Source organism: Dendropsophus ebraccatus, chromosome 9, assembly GCF_027789765.1.
Source record: "Dendropsophus ebraccatus isolate aDenEbr1 chromosome 9, aDenEbr1.pat, whole genome shotgun sequence".
Classification (NCBI taxonomy): Eukaryota; Metazoa; Chordata; class Amphibia; order Anura; family Hylidae; genus Dendropsophus; species Dendropsophus ebraccatus.
Genome location: NC_091462.1, coordinates 38438795 through 38460540, shown reverse-complemented (window position 1 = coordinate 38460540; position 21746 = coordinate 38438795). Strand labels below are relative to the sequence as shown.

Below are 21746 nucleotides of genomic sequence, written 5' to 3'. Positions count from 1 at the left end.
AAATGAATGAACCCATAAAATCTAAGGTTCTAAATCTAAATCGAGATCGTTCAAAACTTAGTTATGTGCGTAGAACAGCTCAGAAATTCAACCAGAATGATGTTGCATTCTTTCAGTCACAGAAGACACACTATACCTCTGTAGATACTTGTGATGAAATACCTAGCGATAAAATGAATTGGCTTCCTTTGCAAGTACAAGGAGAACTAAAGGATTTATCAACATTAGAATCTTTCACTGAACGACCAAGATTGGACTCAGTGCCAAGGAAAGAAACCAGTAAGGAACTAGAATCAGGTGAAAGAATTCAAATGAATGAACCCGTCAGATCCAGAAGACGTCAAGGACCATTTCAATCAAATAATACATATCAAAGTTATCAGCAAGTGGTCCAAGAAGAACATAAGGAAAGATCTGATAAAGATCTGAAGTACAGTAGGATTAAGTTTGTTCATAAATCAGTTCCAAGAAAATATGAAGAGCAAGACAATGAACAAACAGTAGAGCGTGATACTTTTATACCTGGTGCACTCAAATTGCAAGAAAATCTTCAACCCTATGGGCACCTTGAATCAAGAATACATCGCAAAAAGTATGAACTAAATGAACAGGAACCAGATCTAGAAAAGGAAGCATTTGATGACCTCTCCAAATCAAGAAACGGCCAAGAAATCAAAATAACTTTTCGTGGAGAAGATCGTAAAATGCAGTTACTTCTAGGTGTTAAAGAAAGACAAAAATGTGCAGCAGAAATAGATTCCGGTAAGTCTGTAACTGAATCTAGAGATCTCCGAAAACTAACACGAGAGAGTGAATTAGAAGAATCTGAACAAGTTAAAATGTATAAACCTGTTAAATATAGGATTTTGCAGCAATCATCTGAGAACAAGCAAGATTTTTTCTCCACAGAACAGATGAAAAAAGAAAAACTTGATCTGGAAGACAAACTTGTTGAAAACTCTTTCTATGAGAGAGATAAGGAAGTAAGAGAAGCCAATAGCCAATCGAAAGTGTCAGAAAAAGATCCAACGCTACTGCCTTTGAGTGCAGTATCTCAGGACAAAAATTTGAATTTTGAAGAGTCAGTTCAAGTGCACAAACCAGTTACAGCTCAGATAATACCTGAAGGCGTTCAAGTAAACCAATCTGTTGTATCTAAAGTTTTACAGAAGTCTAATGAAGCTACCTTAATATGTTTCCAAATACAAGAACCAACACCCAGAGAAGAACTACTAGACTCTGAGAGAGCTAGTGAACAATATGAAAAGGATCAAGACCAGAAAGAGCTGTCTCTTCAAAATGAACAAATATATGCAGAAATAGATGCTTTGAATCCACCATTTATAAACACTGCTGATGTCCAAGGTGGGAGAGATGATTTGCAATTAGAAATGACAGAACCTTTCTTGCAGGAAGGGCTTAAATCAAATTTGGTTGAATCATCCATACAAAAAACTGAATACAATGAGAGCAGGCAGAGTTGTTTTGAAACCAGACAAGAAGAAAAACCCTTTCATGAAATGTTTAAGAACATAGATGAAAAAGTGCAGGAATATTACACCGAGGTAGATTCATTACGTATACAGCAGGATACTTACGATGATAAACATTTAGTTGATGAACAAGAACTGCACAATTTCACTCACATTCAGGAGTCAGGCATATCTAGAACAGTACAAAGTCCCTATGAATCTGGCTTGACAACTTCAATTTTAAATAAATTGCTGTTGGGAGTCAACCATGTGGAATCCATTCCTCAAATATCTCCTGAAATAGAAGAAAAAGATAATGTTATAGTAACAACAGCATCTGAGTTCTCTTTTAGACCATTGGTTGAAGAAAATAAACTTGCAGAGGTAAATGAATATTCTAAATCAGAATCTTCAGAATTATGTAAAGTGGAAGAAAGTATATTGAGAACTCAAGTACCAGATAATGAAGACAAAGAAATAACTGGTGAATGGAATATTGAAGAAGGTTTACAGAGTGATGCCTATGAGGAACCTCTGGAAAAAGTTAATGTGGAATTAGAACTGCAAACTTTGAAAGAAATTAAGCCTGAAAGTGAAAAACACATCACTGATGATTCTGAGATTTCTGAAAAACCAGTTGTGAAGAAGATGCTTCCATGCCCACCTGCGTTTACTCATGATATTGAGTCTCAGGAAGTGTTTGAAGGTGACTCGTGTGCATTTACATGTAACTTCCGTGGATATCCTCAGCCAACTATTTCTTGGTATAACAATGACAAATCAATACCACGAAATGAAAATTTTGTAATAGTTACCACAGAAACCAAATCTACTTTAACATTCTCAACTGTTCTTCCTCAACACTCAGGTTCAATAACATGTGTCATTTTTAACCAATATGGAACTGATACAACATTTGGCAAACTTACAGTTAAAAGTAGAGAAAATCAGGATCAAAATGAAGGCAAAACCTTAGAAAAATGTGAAATGTTCATATCTGAACATTTCACTGAAGGTGAGGATGAGGAACTTATATCCCTCTTAGCCAATGCTGAAGAAAAGTCCATCGCAGACAGTGGTAACAGATTCAGTCTTCAGCTCCCACGGGTTAGTTATGATATACCCCGCAAATCAGACATGTTATCATTGCCTGTGGAAATTAAAGTTACTGCCCCAACTCCCGTTCCAGATTTTGAAGAATTAGAAGAAAGTTTCCAGACAGTTGAAACTGAACAGAAAAAATCGACAGATAACAAACAACAAATGAAGCATAAGTTTACCTTTGGTTTTGAAGTCTCCAAGAAAGCAAAGGAAACTCAAGAAAATGAAATTGAAGTAGATACCAAAGAAGAGGTATGTCCTGTTCTTGAATGTATCATATCAGAGGAATCTGAACCACAGGTGACATGGCACCAAAGCATGTCAGAATTAGAGAAAGAGGATAAAACCATCTTAGATAAGGAGCCGCTAACTGTTGAGTCCAATGTTAGTACCAAAGAAGCAGAATCAGAAAACATATTAAAGTCAATTACATGTGATACCCAATACAGTGATAATCTTGTACAGAGTATCGATGAGACAATGGTTAAGAAGAGCATCAATCAAGATAATCAAATAGATGTAATAGAAACAATCCCTAGTCCTCAATCTTCTAACTATGTCAGTGCAGATATGACAAAGATTAATATTGTTAGTGAGAGAACAGAAGTGGATGAAAATGTGAGTGGTTTGGCCAAGGAAAGTAGAGAAAAAGAGGTGGAAAAAGAGGCTATTTTTCCATCAATTGAAAAACAAGATTTACCTTTTTCAGTTACTACAAAAGAAAATAAAAATGTCATCCAGAAATCAGTATCTGAAGTCTTACAGTTCAAAAGCAATGAAATGGTTGAAATTAAACTTGATTCTGTAAAAGACAGTTCTACAGAACAAAATCTGGACTCAGCATCCAAAGATCTTGGCACAAAAAAAGATTTGCCTGTGGTGCCTAAAAGAAGACGTTCCTTTATTAAAAATAGATCCAGTATTGATACTGAGAACAAAACAGTGGAAGGTAAAAGAGTTGAACAGAGCACAGATGGTAAAGGTACAGCAGATGTAAAGAAGGCCTTGCCAGTAGTGCCACAGAGGAGGCACTCTTTTGTGAGAAACAGATCTGCTTCTGGTACTGACAATAAAACTATTACACGAAGAAGTTCTATGATTGAGACTACTAGGACTTACCAAAGTGAGTCAATAAGTATTAAGAAGGAATTACCAACACCCCCTCCTAGACGTCGTTCTATGGTTAAAACACCAGTAACATCTTCTGAGCCAAAGCCATTGGATACAAAACCAATTGACTCAGGAAAAGCTAACCAACAAAAACAGGAGGATCGTGAACAAGGTGAACAACTAGTAGTGCAGCCGTCAGAAGAAAACAGATCTCGATTACAGTTGGATGAGTTAGTTAAAAAAGAAGATGTTCACAGTTTGAATGAAATTGAAGACATTTCATACCTTGGGATTTTTGAGGGTGAAGATATAATAACTAATGATTATTTAATGTCACTTGTGAGAAATGAAAGCGTTGAATGGGAAAAAGATGAACACCATGCCATACAAGAAAATACTCTAAAGGACATTCAAGGTGATGATTACTTAAAGGAAGACGTGAGTGCTTTTAAAAATGTGGCTTCTAAACATACTGAAGATGTCACGCAATTCAGTAGACCAAGTCCTGAGATTGGTGCACAATCTGCACCACCAGAAGATGTAAAAAATAGGAAGGACTTTCCATCGGGACGCATAACATCACTGGAGGTTGAGGATGTAACCTTTGATACTGTATATGAATTTTATAAAAACCAGTCTGCTCGACCATTTTCTCCGGAGTCTGAGATGTCAATTGAAGCTGGTAGTGTCTTCAGTGACGAAGCAATTGAAATTGAACAATTTTTTACTCCACCATCTTCCACTGAGCATTTTTACTCTCCTTTAAGTGAAACATTTCTTACACCTGCAACGTCTCCTGACAATTACTTTACACCTGTCCAGCAAATGCTGGAAGAGATTGGATCCGAAGGTCAGGTATCTGATAATCCAGGCCCCTCACAAATAGACAAAGAAAGAAAGGAGAACAAAGAGGAATTAAACAAAGAGGATCAAAAACCTCCAGCATTTCTTAAACCACTTTTCAAGAAACGGGTTTTTGAAAATAATACATTGAGCTTTGCTATAGAAGTTTTAGGTTGCCCAGCACCAGTGGTGACATGGTACAGAAATTCATCGGCATTTGAAAAAGAAGACAGAATCAAAATAAAAGAAGAAGGAAATAAGCATATACTAGAAATCCAAAACATACAACTTAATGAAGCTGGGAAATATAGTTGTATTGCTGTAAACCCCATAGGAGAAGCCAAAAGTTTTACCCAGGTGGAGGTTTTGCCTCTTGATGGCAAATCATGCGCTTTACCACCACCCGTAACTCATCAGCATGTAATGGAATTTGATATGGAGAGAAATACCACGTCAAGGTCTCCTTCTCCACAAGAAATTCTTTTGGAAGTTGAATTAGATGAAAGTGAAGTTAAAGATTTTGAGAAGCAGGTGAAAATCATAACTATTCCTGAATTCTCCCCTGAAAGTAAAAGCATGGTGATTTCTCTTGATGTGCTGCCTTTGGCTTTTGATGATCAAAATACGGCCAGTGATGCAAAAGATAGTGATGATGTTAAGATAAACTTTGAAGTACCTGAAAAACCCCCTCAGTTTAGTGAGCACATTTCAGATCTACATGTAACAGCAGGTTCAAATGTAGAATTTCACTGCTGTGTAGATGGCATGCCAACTCCGGCCATTAAATGGTTCAAGGAAAATGAATGTATAATACCTGATGCTACAAGATGCGTTATAAAAGAAGATGGAGGAAAGCAAAGCTTTATGATATGTAATGTGAACAGGTGCGATGCTGGTACATACCTTTGCAAAGCTGAGAACAGTTATGGAGAGGTGTCATGCAAAGCTTTGTTAAATGTTATAGATCCAGATGCTGCTATGGAAGAAATAAAGGAATCCCAGGAGGCTCCATTGGAAGAAGGGTGCATAACTCAGGTTTATGAACAGACAATAGATCAAAAAGTTTCGAATGAGAATGAAGAAGAAATTGAAGTTGAGTTTGAGTTTCAGAGTGATGATAATGAAGTAAATAAAGCTGTTGAGTTGATAGCAGTCACTGGAAGTGAATGTGAAGGAGGTCCTGAGAAATGCCTAAATATACAGTTTGATGTCTTCGATAAACCTTCTTCAGACGAAGCTATACAGTTTAATGCTAAAGGCCCTGAAAGTAGCTGCTTTGAGTTTCAAGTTACAGAATCCCCTCCTAGGTTCTTAATTCCGATTTTGGACTCAACACCATCAGCAGGAACTCAAGCTAGTTTCAAATGTGTAGTCGATGGTTCCCCAGTACCAGAAGTGTGTTGGTATAAGGATGGCATTTTAGTTCAAGGTGAAAAGTATATACTTGATGAGGAACTAAATGGCTGCTATCAGTTGACAATAAAAAATGTTGATGCTGGGGATGAAGGCCAATATCAATGCATAGCTACAAATAAAGAAGGAACAGCAGAAACAACAGCTTCGCTAGTAATGACCTAAAAACATGGAGTCAAAAATGAATTCTTTTTCCAAGCTAATAATTTTGCACTCTGTAAAACTTGATGACACATAGTGTCAAACGAATGATCACTGCCATTTTACCACATAACTACTGTAAGCTTTGATGATAAAGTGGCTAGCTAAACCGTCTGTGTCTTCAGTGTAAATATTCATGACATGTGCGGAACTCTTGATGTTATAATAATAAAATATATGTTAAGGAGATTATTTTTGTGTTTTAGATTTTGTTTTTGTCAGTAAACTGAATTTATTTATGTTGAAATGAAATAGTCATGAAATAAAAATAGAAATGCTTTTATTGTACTGTGCATCATTTTACAGTATATTGCAAGCAAGCAGCTTTGTAAACAATGGATGTTTCCACTATGTTTCCATATATACATAAACTTTGTTTACAATGCTGTTGGCATGCTTGTCAGGGAAAGTGAGCACTACAAAAAAAAGGTCTATATTGCAAAGATAACTATTTGATGTAAAAACTGTAAGAACTGATGTAAGAACTATCATATCATATTTGTTGGCCTGGAAAATAACAGTAAAAGTCTGTATTAATAATAAAAAAGAAATCAGATTCTTCATTGATAGAGATGAGCGAACCGGGTTTGGGTTCGAGTCCATCTGAACCCGAACGTTCGGTATTTGATTAGCTGGGGCTGTTGAACTTGGATAAAGCTCTAAGGTTGTCTGGAAAACATGGATACAGCCAATGACTATATCCATGATTTCCACATAGCCTTAGGGCTTTATCCAACTTCAGCAGCCACCGCTAATCAAATGCCGAAAGTTCGGGTTCGGATGGACTCGAGCATGCTCCAGGTTCTCTCATCTCTGTTCATTGATGATCTTATTGAATTGATTGGATGCATGCTGAAATAGATTGGGAACCCATTATTGAGGCATTGTTAATTAGTATAACAAAATGCATTTTACCCCAAAATATAATGTAATACATTGTAGCATTTTAACATAAAAGTCCTATAGAGTACCAAGCTGCCTAGACATCTTCTTTGACAATAAAGTGAGCTTAGTGTCACAGATAGTACTTATTTAAGCCATTTAATTATATTAGCATTAATATAGTTAAATATATTAAAATATAGTTAAAAAATAATAATTCTTTCAAATCAACTGGTGTCAGAAGGTTATTTAGATATGTAATTTACTTGTATTTAAAAATCTCAAGTCTTCCCATACTTATAAGCAACTATCTATCCTGTAGGAAGTGTTGTTTATTTAGCAAGCAGGGTAGATAAAGAGACTCGGCACTACGGCTGTGATTTATAGGTACTGGGAACACGGCTTATATGATGCATGAATCTGAATGACATCGGTGGTGGGCTATATCATGTAGAAGACTGTAGCAATAAATCCAGAAACGATATAAAGAGATATGGCACTCACCAATTAATGTCTTCTTTAAAATGGTTACTTTATTTCTTCCACATGGGATACAGACAGACACAAACACATCAGCTGTTAGCACTGATTGCGTCCTCTCACTGTGTTTTTGTCTGTCAGTATCCCATGTGGAAGAAAAAAGTAACCCTTTTTAAGAAGACATCAATTGGTGAGTGCCATATCTCTTTATATCTTTTCTGGATTTAGTGTTGTTTATTTACATTCAGAAACAGTGCTCTCTGCTGACATCTCTGGCCAAGTCAAGAACTATCCAGAGCAAGAGAGGTTTTCCAAGAGGATTTGCTACTACTCTGGACAGTTCCTGACTCAGCCATAGATGTCAGCAGAGAGCACTGTTTCTGAATGTAAATAAAACACCACTTCCTGCAGGACATACAGCAGCTGATAAGTATGGGAAGACTAGGGTTTTTTTTAAATAGAAGTAAATTAAAAATCTGTATAACTTTCTGACACCAGTTGATTTGAAAGAATTTTTTTTTTCCCGCTGGACAACACCTTTAAGTTAACACTACTGTTGTGATATAATCTGTTGTAAATAAGGCAAGCCTTTTCACAAAGAGTAATTATATCCCATCAATTGGCATACTTTCCATATAATACAAACATACAGTATTGAGCATATGGGTAAATATTAGCATTTTTATTCTATCTTTCATTGTGTCATTTTGTTCCTTTAATAAAATAAGAAAAGTATGTGTAACATGTCATGTGTTTTTGTATTTTTTCAAGTTTTTAGAAAGTACAAAAATTTTTCTTAAATTACACTTTGTATCTTCACACTTTTTGGCTATGGTCACATGCTGTAAGAGACCGGCCGTTCCGTGACCCGTCCAAGTCATGGAACGGCTGGTCTCAGAAAGGATCATCCTGGCCGGTACTGCAGCACTGGCCAGATGTTCTTTTGGGCCGCAGTACTCCCCACAGCACACAATGGAGCGAGCGGTCAGAGCCGCTCACTCCATAGTGTGCACTGACAGGGTTTTCTGCGACCGCTATTTACTGAATTGCGGCCGCAGAAAACTGATATGTCAGTTTCTCGCAACTCCACTTGGATCCTGGCCGGAGTGTATACTATGTGTATACACTCTAGCTGGGATCCCTTCAGCGTGCAGCACTACATAGTGTGAACATAGCCTATTTAAGAGTATATATGTTAGGTCACTTTGTAAATATTTTGCTTTGTTTATATATGTCCAAATTTTTAATGACATAGCATTTTAGGCTGGGTTCACACTATGTTTTTTGACCCTTTTATGCACAAAACCCCCCCCCCATGAAAAACGGATACATTTTTGTTTTTCCATTGACTTCCATTATTAAAAAAAGAGTATTAAAATGCATTCTTTTTTTTAAGTGTACACAAAAATGTTGTTGATCATATTTATGTGTAGCGTTTTGATCTTTTTTTGTCATAATGGAAGTCAATGGAAAAATGGATCAAAATGGATGCACACAAATGCATCCGTTTTCCATACTTCTTCTACAAAAACGGATGGTCAAGTCTTAAATGACAGTCACAGGATATCCTGACTCTTGAGAAAGGAGCCGGTGCGGTTCCGAAACGCGTCGAGTCTTAATAAATTTTTATGCACAGTCACAGATTATGGCTATGTTTCCAAAATGTTTTTTTATGGCCATTTGAGTCTAAATAACGGCCATTATTTCATATTAACGGTTGCCATTTGTACAATAACACCATTATTATGAAACAACAACCGTCATTTGTACTCAAACGGTTAAAAAATTGTGGGAACATAGCCTTAAAGCTATACTGTGAGATCAGATGTTTGACAGCAGAATCGAGCTAAACCACTGTTTGGACAATTTGAAACCCACAGAAACCCTCAGAACTGTGAATAAGTATTAAAGCAGATCTGTATTTACAATGATACTCAACATTTTATTTTGAAGGGGTGTTCCCTTTTTCTAAAATTACTGTACCTGTAAAATGTCATTAAAACAACTTTTCACATGTCTGCATGTCAAAGTTTTGATTGTTGATGTTTCGAGAGAACAAGCGGAAAGTAGCACGTGGTAACATTTTTTACTTGATGTCGATCATTTTTGTCTAGTGGCCCCATGGATATAGTGGAGTCAAGTGGACACTGCAAGCTGGGGAGTAAAATGTGCTACCACACGCTTCTTCTGGCTTATTCTCCTGATTGGTGCGGGTCTCAGCAGTGTGACCATGTCAAATCAAAACTTTTCATGTCCCTGTGACATATATAGATGAAAAAGTCTTATAGCAAAAAAAAAAAAAAAATAAGTCTTCAAACATTAATTGCATGTCTGCATGTCCAAATACAAAACAGCAACATTTTGACCTACAAGGGTCTTTGACATTCAATAAATATTTCAAGATGTTTTGCACAAACTTGAGAGTTGTGGAACTTTCTCATCTATATATGTCTTCAAGCTGGCACTTGGAATTGCACTCTACTGTGCATCCACTACGCTACTTGCCAATTGAATTGAGATCCACAGTGCTGTTGGCCTTTGCTACTTTTTGGTATGTCCCTATGACATGTCAAAAGGTTTTCTTTTCTGACTATGTCTTAATGCTCACAACACAGGGCAACAGAACTTGAAATTATCAGATTTTGCTCAAAGATCTATCAGATACTTTTGTGGCAAATTGGACCTCCATGGTTTAAAGGGGTGGCCTAGCATCATATACTCTTTTTAGACATCTGGATGAAATTCGGGGTCATGCCTGGCCCAATTTAAGTGAAAATGGTTGCCAAAAATAACTATTTCCCTCTTCATAATCCACCAATGCGCCGATAACATGTTATTGCCAAGGGAAGTGTTCCTTTTAATGCACAAATGGCCCATGAATTTTATTAGACACCATAGAATTCCAAATGTATGCTTTAGGGACTTCCCTTAACAATAACAGTGAACATGGGTTGTTGCTGTGTTACAAGTTTTGAAGTTGACATTGACATTACGTATGACATTGAATTTATACTAAGTAGGAATAAAATCACATTTAAAATGAGATTTTAATGAACAATTCAGTATTGGATATGTGGTAATATAATACTATTGACTTCTTTTTTTGTGCAGACGTGTCTAGTACTTTTGTAATATCTACAGAGGAGGAGACAACAGAAACCTACAAAAGCAACCTGCAATTAAAACCTTCTGTTAGAACTCTTGAATCTATGCCTGAATCTTCATTATATTCAAGTAAAATAGAGATTAAAAAAGAGGCTAGCTTCCCAGTCTTCATACAGCAGCTGTCATCAGTGGAGGCAAAAATAGGAGATGTAGCCAAATTCTCCATTATTGTTAGTGGGTTCCCCAAACCAAAAATTCAGTGGCTGCATAATGGAAACATATTAAGTTCTTGTGAGACCTACACATTTGTATATGATGGCAATGAATGCAGTTGCATAATTCCTTATGTGAATGAGGAAAATGAGGGAGAATATACTTGTATTGCTACTAATGCCCACGGTGAGACTATGTGCAGCTCATATCTCACAGTACACAGCAAAGAAATCAGAAAACAAATAGATGAAAAGTTGGAGTCATCAGATAGCAAAGATACATGCATAGCACCTTCTTTTGTAAAACCCATAGAGACCATTAGGTGTGTCCAAAATAAGAAAGCCATATTTAGCTATAAAGTCACCGGAAATCCAAGTCCTACAGTCCAGTGGTTTAATAATAAGGGAGAAATAATTCCTGGGAAACGTCATACAATTAATCATAATGACAATGGAACTGGCTTTTTGACAGTTCACAAATGTCAGCAGGAAGACAGTGGTTCTTATAGTTGTAAAGCAGTTAACAGCTTTGGAGATGCATCTTGCAAAGCTGATCTTATAGTGGACAGAGAACCAAGTACTAAGGCAACAAAGTCTTACAAGAAGTCATCAGTCCAGGAGGCCAGTGAAACACGATTATATGCTGTTAATCTAACTGGTGATGCATGGGCTGGACTACAGGAACGTGATACAATGTTGTATACAATCGGCATAGATGGAAAATACTCTATAGAAAGAGAGGAGGTTGATACAGTAGAGGAGTTAGCAGCTATAGAACAGCAAGCAGTTTTTCATGAATCTAAGGAAAAGGAACGCATCCCTTTAGCTGCTTCAGTAGTTTCAGAAAATGTAATTGAGCAGCATGATGAAGAGATTGTAGGCCCTGTTATCAAAGAGGTAGTTGACTCTCAAATACAGTCCCTACAAGTATCCGTTACTGAAGAAATAACATCAACACTTAAGGAATCAGAATTAAACTCTATGCACCCCAAAACAGAAAATGCTAATCTAAAAAGTGAGGAGAAAACCAAATATATTGCAGTTACAGCAGAAGCAAAACATATAATCTCCTGTGATACAAAGCAGGTTTTCCAAAGTTACAGTGAGGAGTTTGATGAGGAACAATTCCTTAGTCAAGAAGGTCCACAACTTGAAGAGGTAGACACATCCCATCTTTCCACAAAAGCAGAGAAAGTAGCGATAGACCCTTTAGTAATATCCTTAACAGATTCCCAAAATACCTTAATGAAGGAACAAGTACTTGCCTCTAAACAAAGCGAAGAGGTAAAAGGTATTTGCATGAAAGAAATGTTTATATCAAGCAGTTTAATTTCTGAAGAAAAAACGCAGATTCTATGTGAACACACTTTACCAATCTTAGGTAGTGAAGATGGGCACTTTGCAGAGTCTCAAGCAGTACAGAAACAACCTATAAACATACAAGTTATAGATTCCCTGGCCCAGTTAAGAAGCGAAGAACCCATCTGTTTTGATATTCAATCTGAAGACCAGGCAGAACTCACTAAAAGCCCAATCCCTCTTCTGTCTTCCTTGTCTGATGAAAGACTTCCCATTTTATGTTTAGATACAGGTCATATAGACCCTGTTAGTGATGAAATAAAGTTAAACTTTTCCAAAGAACAGTTGCCACTTTTACATCTCCAAACTATACAGTCAGAACTGATATTACCCAAAGAGGAACAACTTACATTTGGAGATCCAGAGACACATAAAGGATTAAACAAAATGGAGAAAAGCTACAATAGTTGTTTGACTATTGAACAAAAGAACCTTCTTTCTGGAGAGTCTGTGCAAACTCTTCAAATAAGTCCCGAAAGTGTAAACCCTAGTAGTGTTTTGGAACGTGAACAAATTAAATTGGCTAATGTCGTGGAGCACTTTGTTCTGCTTCCAAAAGAGGACCTACTTATATCACAAAAAGAGCAAAAAGGTAGCCTACAAAAAGAAGACTCCCAACCTGTAATGCAGCTATGTACTACAGATGAAAGTAGGACTATTGATGAGGGCCATGACAGTACTGTGCCAGATATTGATATATATACATGTGAATTTGTGAATGAGCGTACCTTTCCCTTAGAAATTCATTGTGTTGAGAATCACGGTATACCAACAGAAAGTGTTAAACTTTCAGATGAAGCTCAGCAAGATTTTGCTTCAAGGATCCAGGAAGGACAGTCTATAAGATTACCTTTAGTTCTTGAGGAAAAACATTCCATACAAGAAGAAAATTTAAAGATGGTAGAAAAATCAGACACAGAAAATTTAAATGTGGAGATTCAAGTAACTCAACCTATGGGTGCATCCGAAGTGCTTGATCTGGAAACGTTTACAAAAGAAGAGCCTGTGGTCTCTGAAGGTCCAAAAAGTTTTAGCCTTGAAATTAAAAGTCATGTTAAAACTGCCCTATATTCAGCATTAGAAACCAAACCACATATCTTTTCAGCAGAGTTTTTGAAATCCTTGGAGGATATCCAGGTTAGAAATATTCAAATACTGAAAGAATCGAACCATACCTTGTGCACGTGCATAATTACAACAAGCAATTTTGCCAATGAGGAGATTTCTTTGTCACTTCCCAATGTTTATCCACAAAGGGCTGATCTTAAGTCTGAATTAAATGCTGCATTACGTGCAGTAATATATGAAGAAAAGGAGATTTTGGAGTGTGAAAAATGGGAGGTCCTCGGTATTGCTACTGATAACTTAGAAATCACACAACTTGATGTATTGACTGAGGCTGGAATATTTGAACTTATATCTCCTACGGAAACCTCCAGTATTGTTTTAATTAACACTGAAATTAAGGACGTTGGTGCAGCTTACTCAACAGATGAGGTTATGTTTTCAACAGTGACATTTCAGGGACAAGAAGAATTAGTTAAAAAAATAGAAAAACCTAGGGAAATATATGAGGAAGATCCTCCACTGATCAGGCAAAGTTTATTAGATATCACTGCTGATGAGGGTAGCTCTGTTACACTTCAAACAACTATATCCAGTGCTAAGTCAGTGAACTGGTACTTCATGGGTAGGTTGTTGTCTTCAGGCATAGAATTCATTTGTTCAGAAAATAACGATATCTATACATTAATAATCAGCAAAGTACACATGGATATACACCAAGGAGAGTACACGTGTGAGGCTTTGAATGACGCTGGCAAATCAACTACATCAGCGAATCTCACAGTAGTTAAAAGAGGTTGGATTATGGGGATAATTGAATAACAGTTGTCTGCTAACTTTAAAAATATACTCAATGATGGTATGGGAGGGCAACAAGTTTGCAACTCTTGCCGATACCTATACTATGTTACTCAAAAAATTAACCATTCACTATTGTAGCTTTTCATAGACACTCCTCACCAATTTAAAAGAATAACTGTCCCATAACTTTAATATTATTTGAATTATTTACTAATTTATTAAATTTCATAAACCCTAATACCAATTTAGTAAATTTTGGGAACTAAGTGGGTCATGTTTTTATTTTTGAAGGAAGAAGAAAAGTGCTGACTATTAATCAAAAGCTGAGCCTTATAGAACTACTAATGCACAAGGGAGGGAATTTTTCAAGACTAGAGTTTTATGCACTGGCCTCAATTAAAAGCATCTCTGGGGTAGTAGGATGCCACCAATTTTCTGGGGTGAATTTTAGTAAATTTTTGCTCCACCTCGCAAGCCCCATGCCGTGAGGAGCAGAAGAGTTAAAAAGTTGACATTTGTTTTTCTAATTGATGCTTGCATACTCAAGTTCAGTACTTCAGAAAATTGCCATTCCCAAAAGATAAATTCCCTCCAACAATTTGATGTGGATCACTTTTATGTATATTAAGGCTAACGCTTTAATTATTCTTCTAATAAAACATTGTTCTAAGTAATTTTGTTCCTTTTTATAGTGGCAAATTATAAGATTATCAAAAGCTGTTTTAAGAATTACTTTGTGTTTAACAGTCGAGAACTTTGAATAATGATATTTATTGCAGATGAGAAAGGCAAATGAAGCAATGGTAGCCAAAATCATATTTGGCCTTATGCATTAAGGGTACAAACACACGCACCTTATACGCAGCGTATTTTATGCAGCGATACGCAGCAGATACGCAGCAGATTAGATCTAAATAACTGAACACAGCATCAAATCTGCTTCAGATCTGCTGCGTATCTGCTGCGTATACGGTGTGTGTGTGTTTGTACCCTAAAACAGTGTTGCCTATAAAATCAGTCACAGCACTGCATTCATTTTCAAGCCTGATCTCACTATAAATAACAATGACACATTTTGTTGGATTTTTTTCTCTAGTTTGGAGAATGACTATAGATTCCCAATTGATCGTAGCGCAGGAGAAAGGGGTATTGCCTGTCTTTATGGGAGCACCTGAAATCTTTATTATAACAATGCAATATCACTGACGTGCCTTTAAGGACTACTAGTTTTTAAGGTTTCCACTGTTAACTTAACTTACATACTCTAGTAGGGGCCGTCTAACAAAAATAAGCCTTTAAGATAAACTTTTTGTTTTAAAAACTTGATAGAATATTTAGAATGTTACTATTTATAAACAGCTTTTGATAATTCTAACTCAAAAGAAATTACTTAATAACACACAATTCTAAAACAAATCTGTCCCTAATTGGTTCTGTACTTCATCCCCATATCCACACACCAGTGTATTGCACAGTTCACAATTCTGTAACTTTCTATACAATGTCAATTTTAAGTGTGTTCTCATCTCCCTCTTCAAATCACAATTATAAATTGAACACTTAAATGCATGCTGTAAGCGCACTTGAGCTTTTCCATTTTCTCCGAGTGATCACTTTCTGGTACAATAATCTAATGACTTTTTTATTTTCAGCTATTTTCCCTGTAATAAACCATGTTCTTATGCATGTTCATATGATTTTACAGTAAAGCCATGTATTCATGTCATATGATCAACACTGCTAACTATTTCCTTTCATCTGCACAGCCACCCTCCCTTCACTTTTCCTGGATTGTTCACTTTTCATTCACTTTATTCTTAATTTTTTAAGTGTACTTTTTACATGATGAGATGACTTAATTTGTCTCTCCCCTCCATTTTTTATAGCTCCTGTGCTGAAAAAGAGGATCGAGTCAGTGGAAGTTGCAGTTGGGTACTCTGCATTCTTAACCTGTGAGACAGAGCCTGCACCCGATGTCAAATTCCAGTGGTTCAAGTCTGGCCGAGAAATATACGAGAGTGACAAATATTCTGTGAAGACTTCTAACTACGTTTCTACCCTGGAAGTTCTCAAACCTCAAGTTATTGACTGCGGAGACTACACTTGCAAGGCCTCAAACCAGTTCGGTAGTGTAAGCACAACTGCAACATTGACTGTAACTGGTGAGTAAATGACAACAGCACATTATTTACAAATCACTTTTTTTTATTTTTTGAAAGTTGAGTTGATGAACCAATATAATACTATTCCACCAATTTCTCACCACAAAATCTCCAAGCATCGAGAGGATTATGAGGTTTGACAAACTTTGACAAAAAAAACATACATAAAAAAACATGGGTTTTCAAACATTCATTCTTCATTAGGGTCTTTGCAGTTCTTACGGTATCATTATGTAGTTTACATATTTGGAAGCTTTCATTTCAAAGTCAAAAAGTCGTTGAGGTACAGACTTTTCTTAATTATTATTGTTATATGAAATTTAGAATTTGGAAACTTTCATTTTACACATTGAATTATAAAACAATCTTTGAGGAAAAAATATTTCTTACGGCAAAACAAAGTACCGATGTTTTAAAACTAGTAACTATTGGGAAAGGGAGGATGGAATTCTGGGATATATGGATACACCTTCACATTTACTCTTTTCTTCTCACTAAGAATAGTGGCTAGGGATTTTGCGTGAATTAATACTTTAGTTAGGTTTTTTGTTGATCATTCTTATCGGTCAACACTAAATAAATCTTTAAAGCGAATAAGGAATTTCCTCCTTTTATTACAAATTTGCAGGTTTAATATGACTTTAGAATACTTTTCAAAATGCTGAACCCTTTGTTCTTTTTTGCAGAAGCCTTCCCTCCTTCTTTTATAACCAGGCCAGAGTCTGTTACTTCTTTTGTGAGTAAGAAAGCTAAATTCCAAGCTACAGTGTCAGGTACACCAGTCATTGATGCCATATGGCAAAAAGATGGCTTGCCCATCACTTCCTCAGAGAACTGTCATATTTCAGCTGTAAACAACAAACATGTTCTAGAGTTCTTGAGTCTTTCTACTGCTGATAAAGGTACATACTCTTGCAAAGCTTCAAACAAGTTTGGAACAGATACCTGTCAAGCTGAACTGATCGTCATCGACAAGCCCCATTTCATCAAAGAGCTTGAACCTTTACGTTCTGCGGTGAATAAAACTATTCGCCTTGAGTGCCAAGTAGATGAAGACAGAAAAGTTACGATATCCTGGACAAGAGACAGTCACAAACTTCTTCCTGGGAAAGATTATAAAATATATTTTGAAGACAAAGTAGCTTCTCTTGAAATACCTGTGGCTAAAATAAAGGACTCTGGAAACTATGTGTGCACTGCCACCAATGATGCAGGAAGTAGCTCAACTTCTTCAGTGGTGACTATAAGAGGTAAGAAACACAGCACACTTCACAGAAAAACATGACACATATCTCATATATTTTCCTTACAAATGTATCTACAGGGCACTTACCTATTAGATATCTTTAAAAGTAGGTATTTTAGTAGCTGGATTATGGTCCTTTTCCTGTCTTTTGTCTGTAAATGTCGGTATGAAAGTATGACAATAACCAAGAAAGTGTGAATGACTTATGGCTGAACAAAGACAATGCACAAATAGCTAAACTGGGCAAGCTCCAACTCTTTTATCTTGGTCTCTTTTTATTTGGCGACAATATCCTCTTTAGCATCTTCTCTTTCTGAAACTCTTTTTATAGAACCACCATCTTTTGTGAAAAAGGTGGAACCATCTTATTTGCTAAAGCAGGGTGAATCTGCACATCTTCAGTGTAAAATTAAAGGGTCACCTGAGATCCATGTGACTTGGTACAAGAACAATACAGCTATCATCCAAAGTGATATGTATACAATGTCTTTCGACGACACCAATGCCATTCTTGATATTACCAACATGAAGGTAGAGGACAGCGGAAGCTACGCTTGTGAAGCACTTAATGATGCTGGCAGCGAAAGTTGCACTTCAGAAATTATTGTTAAAGGTTTGTTTCTTCTTAATGCAAGGTTAATATTTTACATAAACTTATACTGTTGCCATGGTAACTCTTTTCTGCTAATGTAATACTTTTCTAGAACCCCCTTCTTTCGTCAAAAAGCTTGAACCAGCAGAGATAGTAAAGGGATCAAATACTTCTCTTCAGTGTGAAGTGTCTGGTACTGGACCTTTTGAAATTAGCTGGTACAAAGATAAGAAGCAAATACGAAGTAGTAAAAAATACAGGTTGATATACCAAAAATCTTTTGCTACTCTTGAAATCTCTTCGTTCAATAGTGCCGATATTGGTGAATATGAGTGCATTGTAGCCAATGAAGTCGGCAAATGCATTTGCAGTGCAACATACAAACTTAAAGGTTAGTATTTTTTCTTGAAATGGATTTCTATGCTCTTCTACAGTCTAACACCAATGCAACTCTTTAATGGCAAAAAAAAAAAAAAATCATAACCCAAAAGAAGAAAAAAACAGGAACAAAATATTTTTATTAAAATACTTACTAAATCCAGAAGAACAGGTAACTGAATACAACTTTGTGCTTTGTATATTAGGTTTAACTCACATATATTAAAGTCATATACTAAATATATATATATATATATATATATTTTAGAGAGCTGGCTGCACTAGTTTTTACAGGTGGAGAGGACTTTAGTTTACACTTTCAGGGTATGTTCACACTGAGTAAATCCGTCTGCTTCAGTGTGTCACTGCTTCTCTATGGGAGAGCATGCGCTCCTCCGCTGCTGCCGCTCTGTGCTTGAAGAAGTAACATGCCACTTTTTTGAGCGGAGAGTGGCAGCAGCGGAGGAGTGCAGTTTTTCCCATAGATAGGCTATGGCACACTTAGGTAGGCAGGATTCCGCTGCGGAAAGTTCAGCCAAGGAATTCCACCTGATTTACTCAGTGTGAACATACGCTTACATAAGAACTTATATAGTATCTCACATACCTCTATTTACTAGAGGGTTGACATTCTAGCAGTAAGTGAAAGTAGAACAAATAGGCATTTTCCTGATAGCTGTTTGTATATGTAAATTAAGTATAGATTCACAACATGCCACTCTTCTTTAAATCAGAACCACCATCATTTGTGAAGAAGATTGAAAATGTCACTGCTATAGTTGGCAATAACATTTCCCTGCAAGCTGCTGTGAAGGGGTCTGAGGTAATCACAGTGACCTGGTTGAAGGGAAGAGACGTTGTCCGGGAAGATGACAAAGTGAAAATGACATTTGATAATAGTATTGCAACTCTTCATATAAGCAATGTGCAAATTAATAGTGCTGGAAAGTACACTTGTGTTGCTGAAAATGATGCAGGGAGTCAAACTTGTTTTGGCGAGTTGGTGGTAAAAGGTTAGTTAGTCCTTACTTTTTTTTTTAGAACTATCAATAAACTGTGCTTCAAGGTTCTTACCTAACAAACCTTATCTAACTTTATTTTAGAACCTGCAAAAATAGTTGAAAAAGCTGAACTTATCCAAGTCACTGCAGGAGACCCAGCCACTCTGGAGTGCACTGTGTCAGGGACACCAGAACTTAAAGTAAAATGGCTAAAACAAGGGAAAGAAATCACTTCTGGTAAAAAGTACAGGATCAGCTTTAAAAATAATGTTGCTTCTTTGAAGTTCTACTCTGCCGAGATTCACGATAGTGGTGAATATGTATTTGAGGTGTCCAATGATGTGGGTAGTAGCAGCTGTAAGACCACCTTCACAGTATTAGGTCAGTATAAATCATACACTTTAAAAGACCAGTAGTGCAGACTTCCAGTAATTCAAGTGATTTTAAAATGATTATATTATATTTATTTCTGTTGCAAACAGATCGAACCATTGCCCCATCTTTTAGCAAATCTCTACGAGATGTCGACAGCGTAGTAAATGCGTTCTGCAGACTGGAATGCAAGGTCTCTGGTTCTTTGCCTATGAAAGTTGCTTGGTTTAAAAATGGTGAAGAACTTTCTCCTGATAAGCATAAGATATCTTTTGTGGAAGGTACCGCCTCTTTGGAGATAAGTAGACTCGACATGAATGATTCTGGAATTTATATTTGTAGAGCAACAAATTCTGCAGGAACCAAAGACACAAAAGGAACTCTTTCTGTAAAAGGTTTGGTTATTAGCTTGTTTTCTCTTCTTCCTTTTTCTTCTTCTTCTTCTTTTATCTTTCACTGTTATAATTCTTATCTATGGTTTGGTTAAATGTCTTCTCTTCATGAATTTAGAACCGCCATCCTTTATAACAAAACCAGAACCACAAGATGCCCTTCCAGGATCTACTGTTTGTCTAAAAACTACTTTTAAAGGAACACCACCTTTAACTATTAGATGGTTTAAGGGTGTGGAAGAAATGAAAACTGGAGGTTCCTGTTACATTGCCAAAGAAAACACTTCCAGCTCTTTGGAACTGTATGCAGTTAAAAGTTCTGAATCGGGAAATTATGTCTGCAAAGTCAGCAATATGGCTGGCGCTGTGGAATGCAGTGCAAACGTGTTTGTTAAAGGTTTGCATTCTCTTTGCATACTCTTTACATTAGTTCCCTTTTGTGCGCCGCAGGTTATATCTTAATAATTGTTATTTCAATCCTGCAGACCCAGCCACTTTTATTCAGAAGCTAGAGCCATCCCAACTCTTCAAAAAGGATGATTCTGTACAACTGGAGTGTAAAGTAACTGGAACCTCTCCTATTCAGATCACATGGTTTAAAAATGATAAGGAGATTAAGGAGAGTGATTCTTGTAGCATGACTTTCTCAAACTCCATTGCAATTCTTAAAATTTTTAGTGTAAGTCTTGAAGATATTGGTGAATATGTGTGTCAAGCTAAAAATGAAGCTGGTACGGATATATGCAGCTGTGCTGTCATAGTTAAAGGTGTGTTGTACTTCATTCTTACTTTACAAAAAATTCACATTTCTGTCTTTAACAACATATTAATCAAAGGGACATTTTTGTTCATGCAACAGAACCCCCATCATTTGTCAAAGACTTCCAAAATACTGAAGTGCTGAGAGATTCTGACGTAACTTTGGATGGGAAAATTACAGGTTCAGCACCATTTGAAGTATCATGGTTCAAAGACAACAAACCAATTCGCAGTGGTAGAAAGTACAAGACCTTTTTCCAAGATAATTTGCTTAGTCTTAACATCCTAAGATTTGACTCTGCCGATGTTGGAGAATATCAATGCAGAGTGTTTAATGATGTAGGAAGCTGTGTATGTAGTGCCCTTGTGAACTTGAAAGGTCAGTAAACCTGAAAGATAAGCGACATTTTAAATAGGGAGCACAGTTGGAGCTGTATTGTTCACAACTATACTTTTTTTCCTTTAGAGCCTCCAACATTTACAAGAAAAATTGAAAACCTTAGCTCCCTTATTGGAGGAATGGTTGCCTTTCAGTGTTCTGTTAAAGGCTCCCAGCCCATCACCATTTCTTGGTGGAAAGACAACGATGAAGTCATGGAAGATGAAAACATAAAGGCATTATTCAAAAATAACGTAGCTACCTTACACATAACTTCTATTAAAAGCAATCTTGGTGGCAAGTATACCTGTGAGGCTAAAAACGATGCAGGGGTTCAAAGGTGCTCCGCTGTGTTAGCAGTAAAAGGTTGGTCACTTTAGTTTCGTGCACTAATACATTTAGATTAGTTTGCCTAACCTAA

The 21746-nt window shown here is 36.5% G+C and overlaps 1 protein-coding gene across 26 annotated transcripts in view; it reads left to right on the top strand.

Moving 5' to 3' along the window:
• The window catches only part of TTN (titin), a 237758-nt gene that overhangs the window by 51123 nt on the left and 164889 nt on the right, over positions 1–21746 (top strand). For 25 of the 26 annotated variants that reach the window (XM_069983050.1, XM_069983048.1, XM_069983045.1 and 22 more), the window contains one exon: positions 15931–16206. In XM_069983050.1, coding sequence (XP_069839151.1) covers positions 15931–16206 — 276 coding nt within the window. Of the gene's footprint in view, positions 1–10613; positions 14040–15930; positions 16207–16892; positions 17457–17783; positions 18066–18156; positions 18436–19156; positions 19436–19525; positions 19805–19905; positions 20191–20305; positions 20585–20672; positions 20955–21046; positions 21326–21412; positions 21692–21746 lie in introns of all 26 variants that reach the window. The other variant, XM_069983052.1, reaches the window with a different exon arrangement.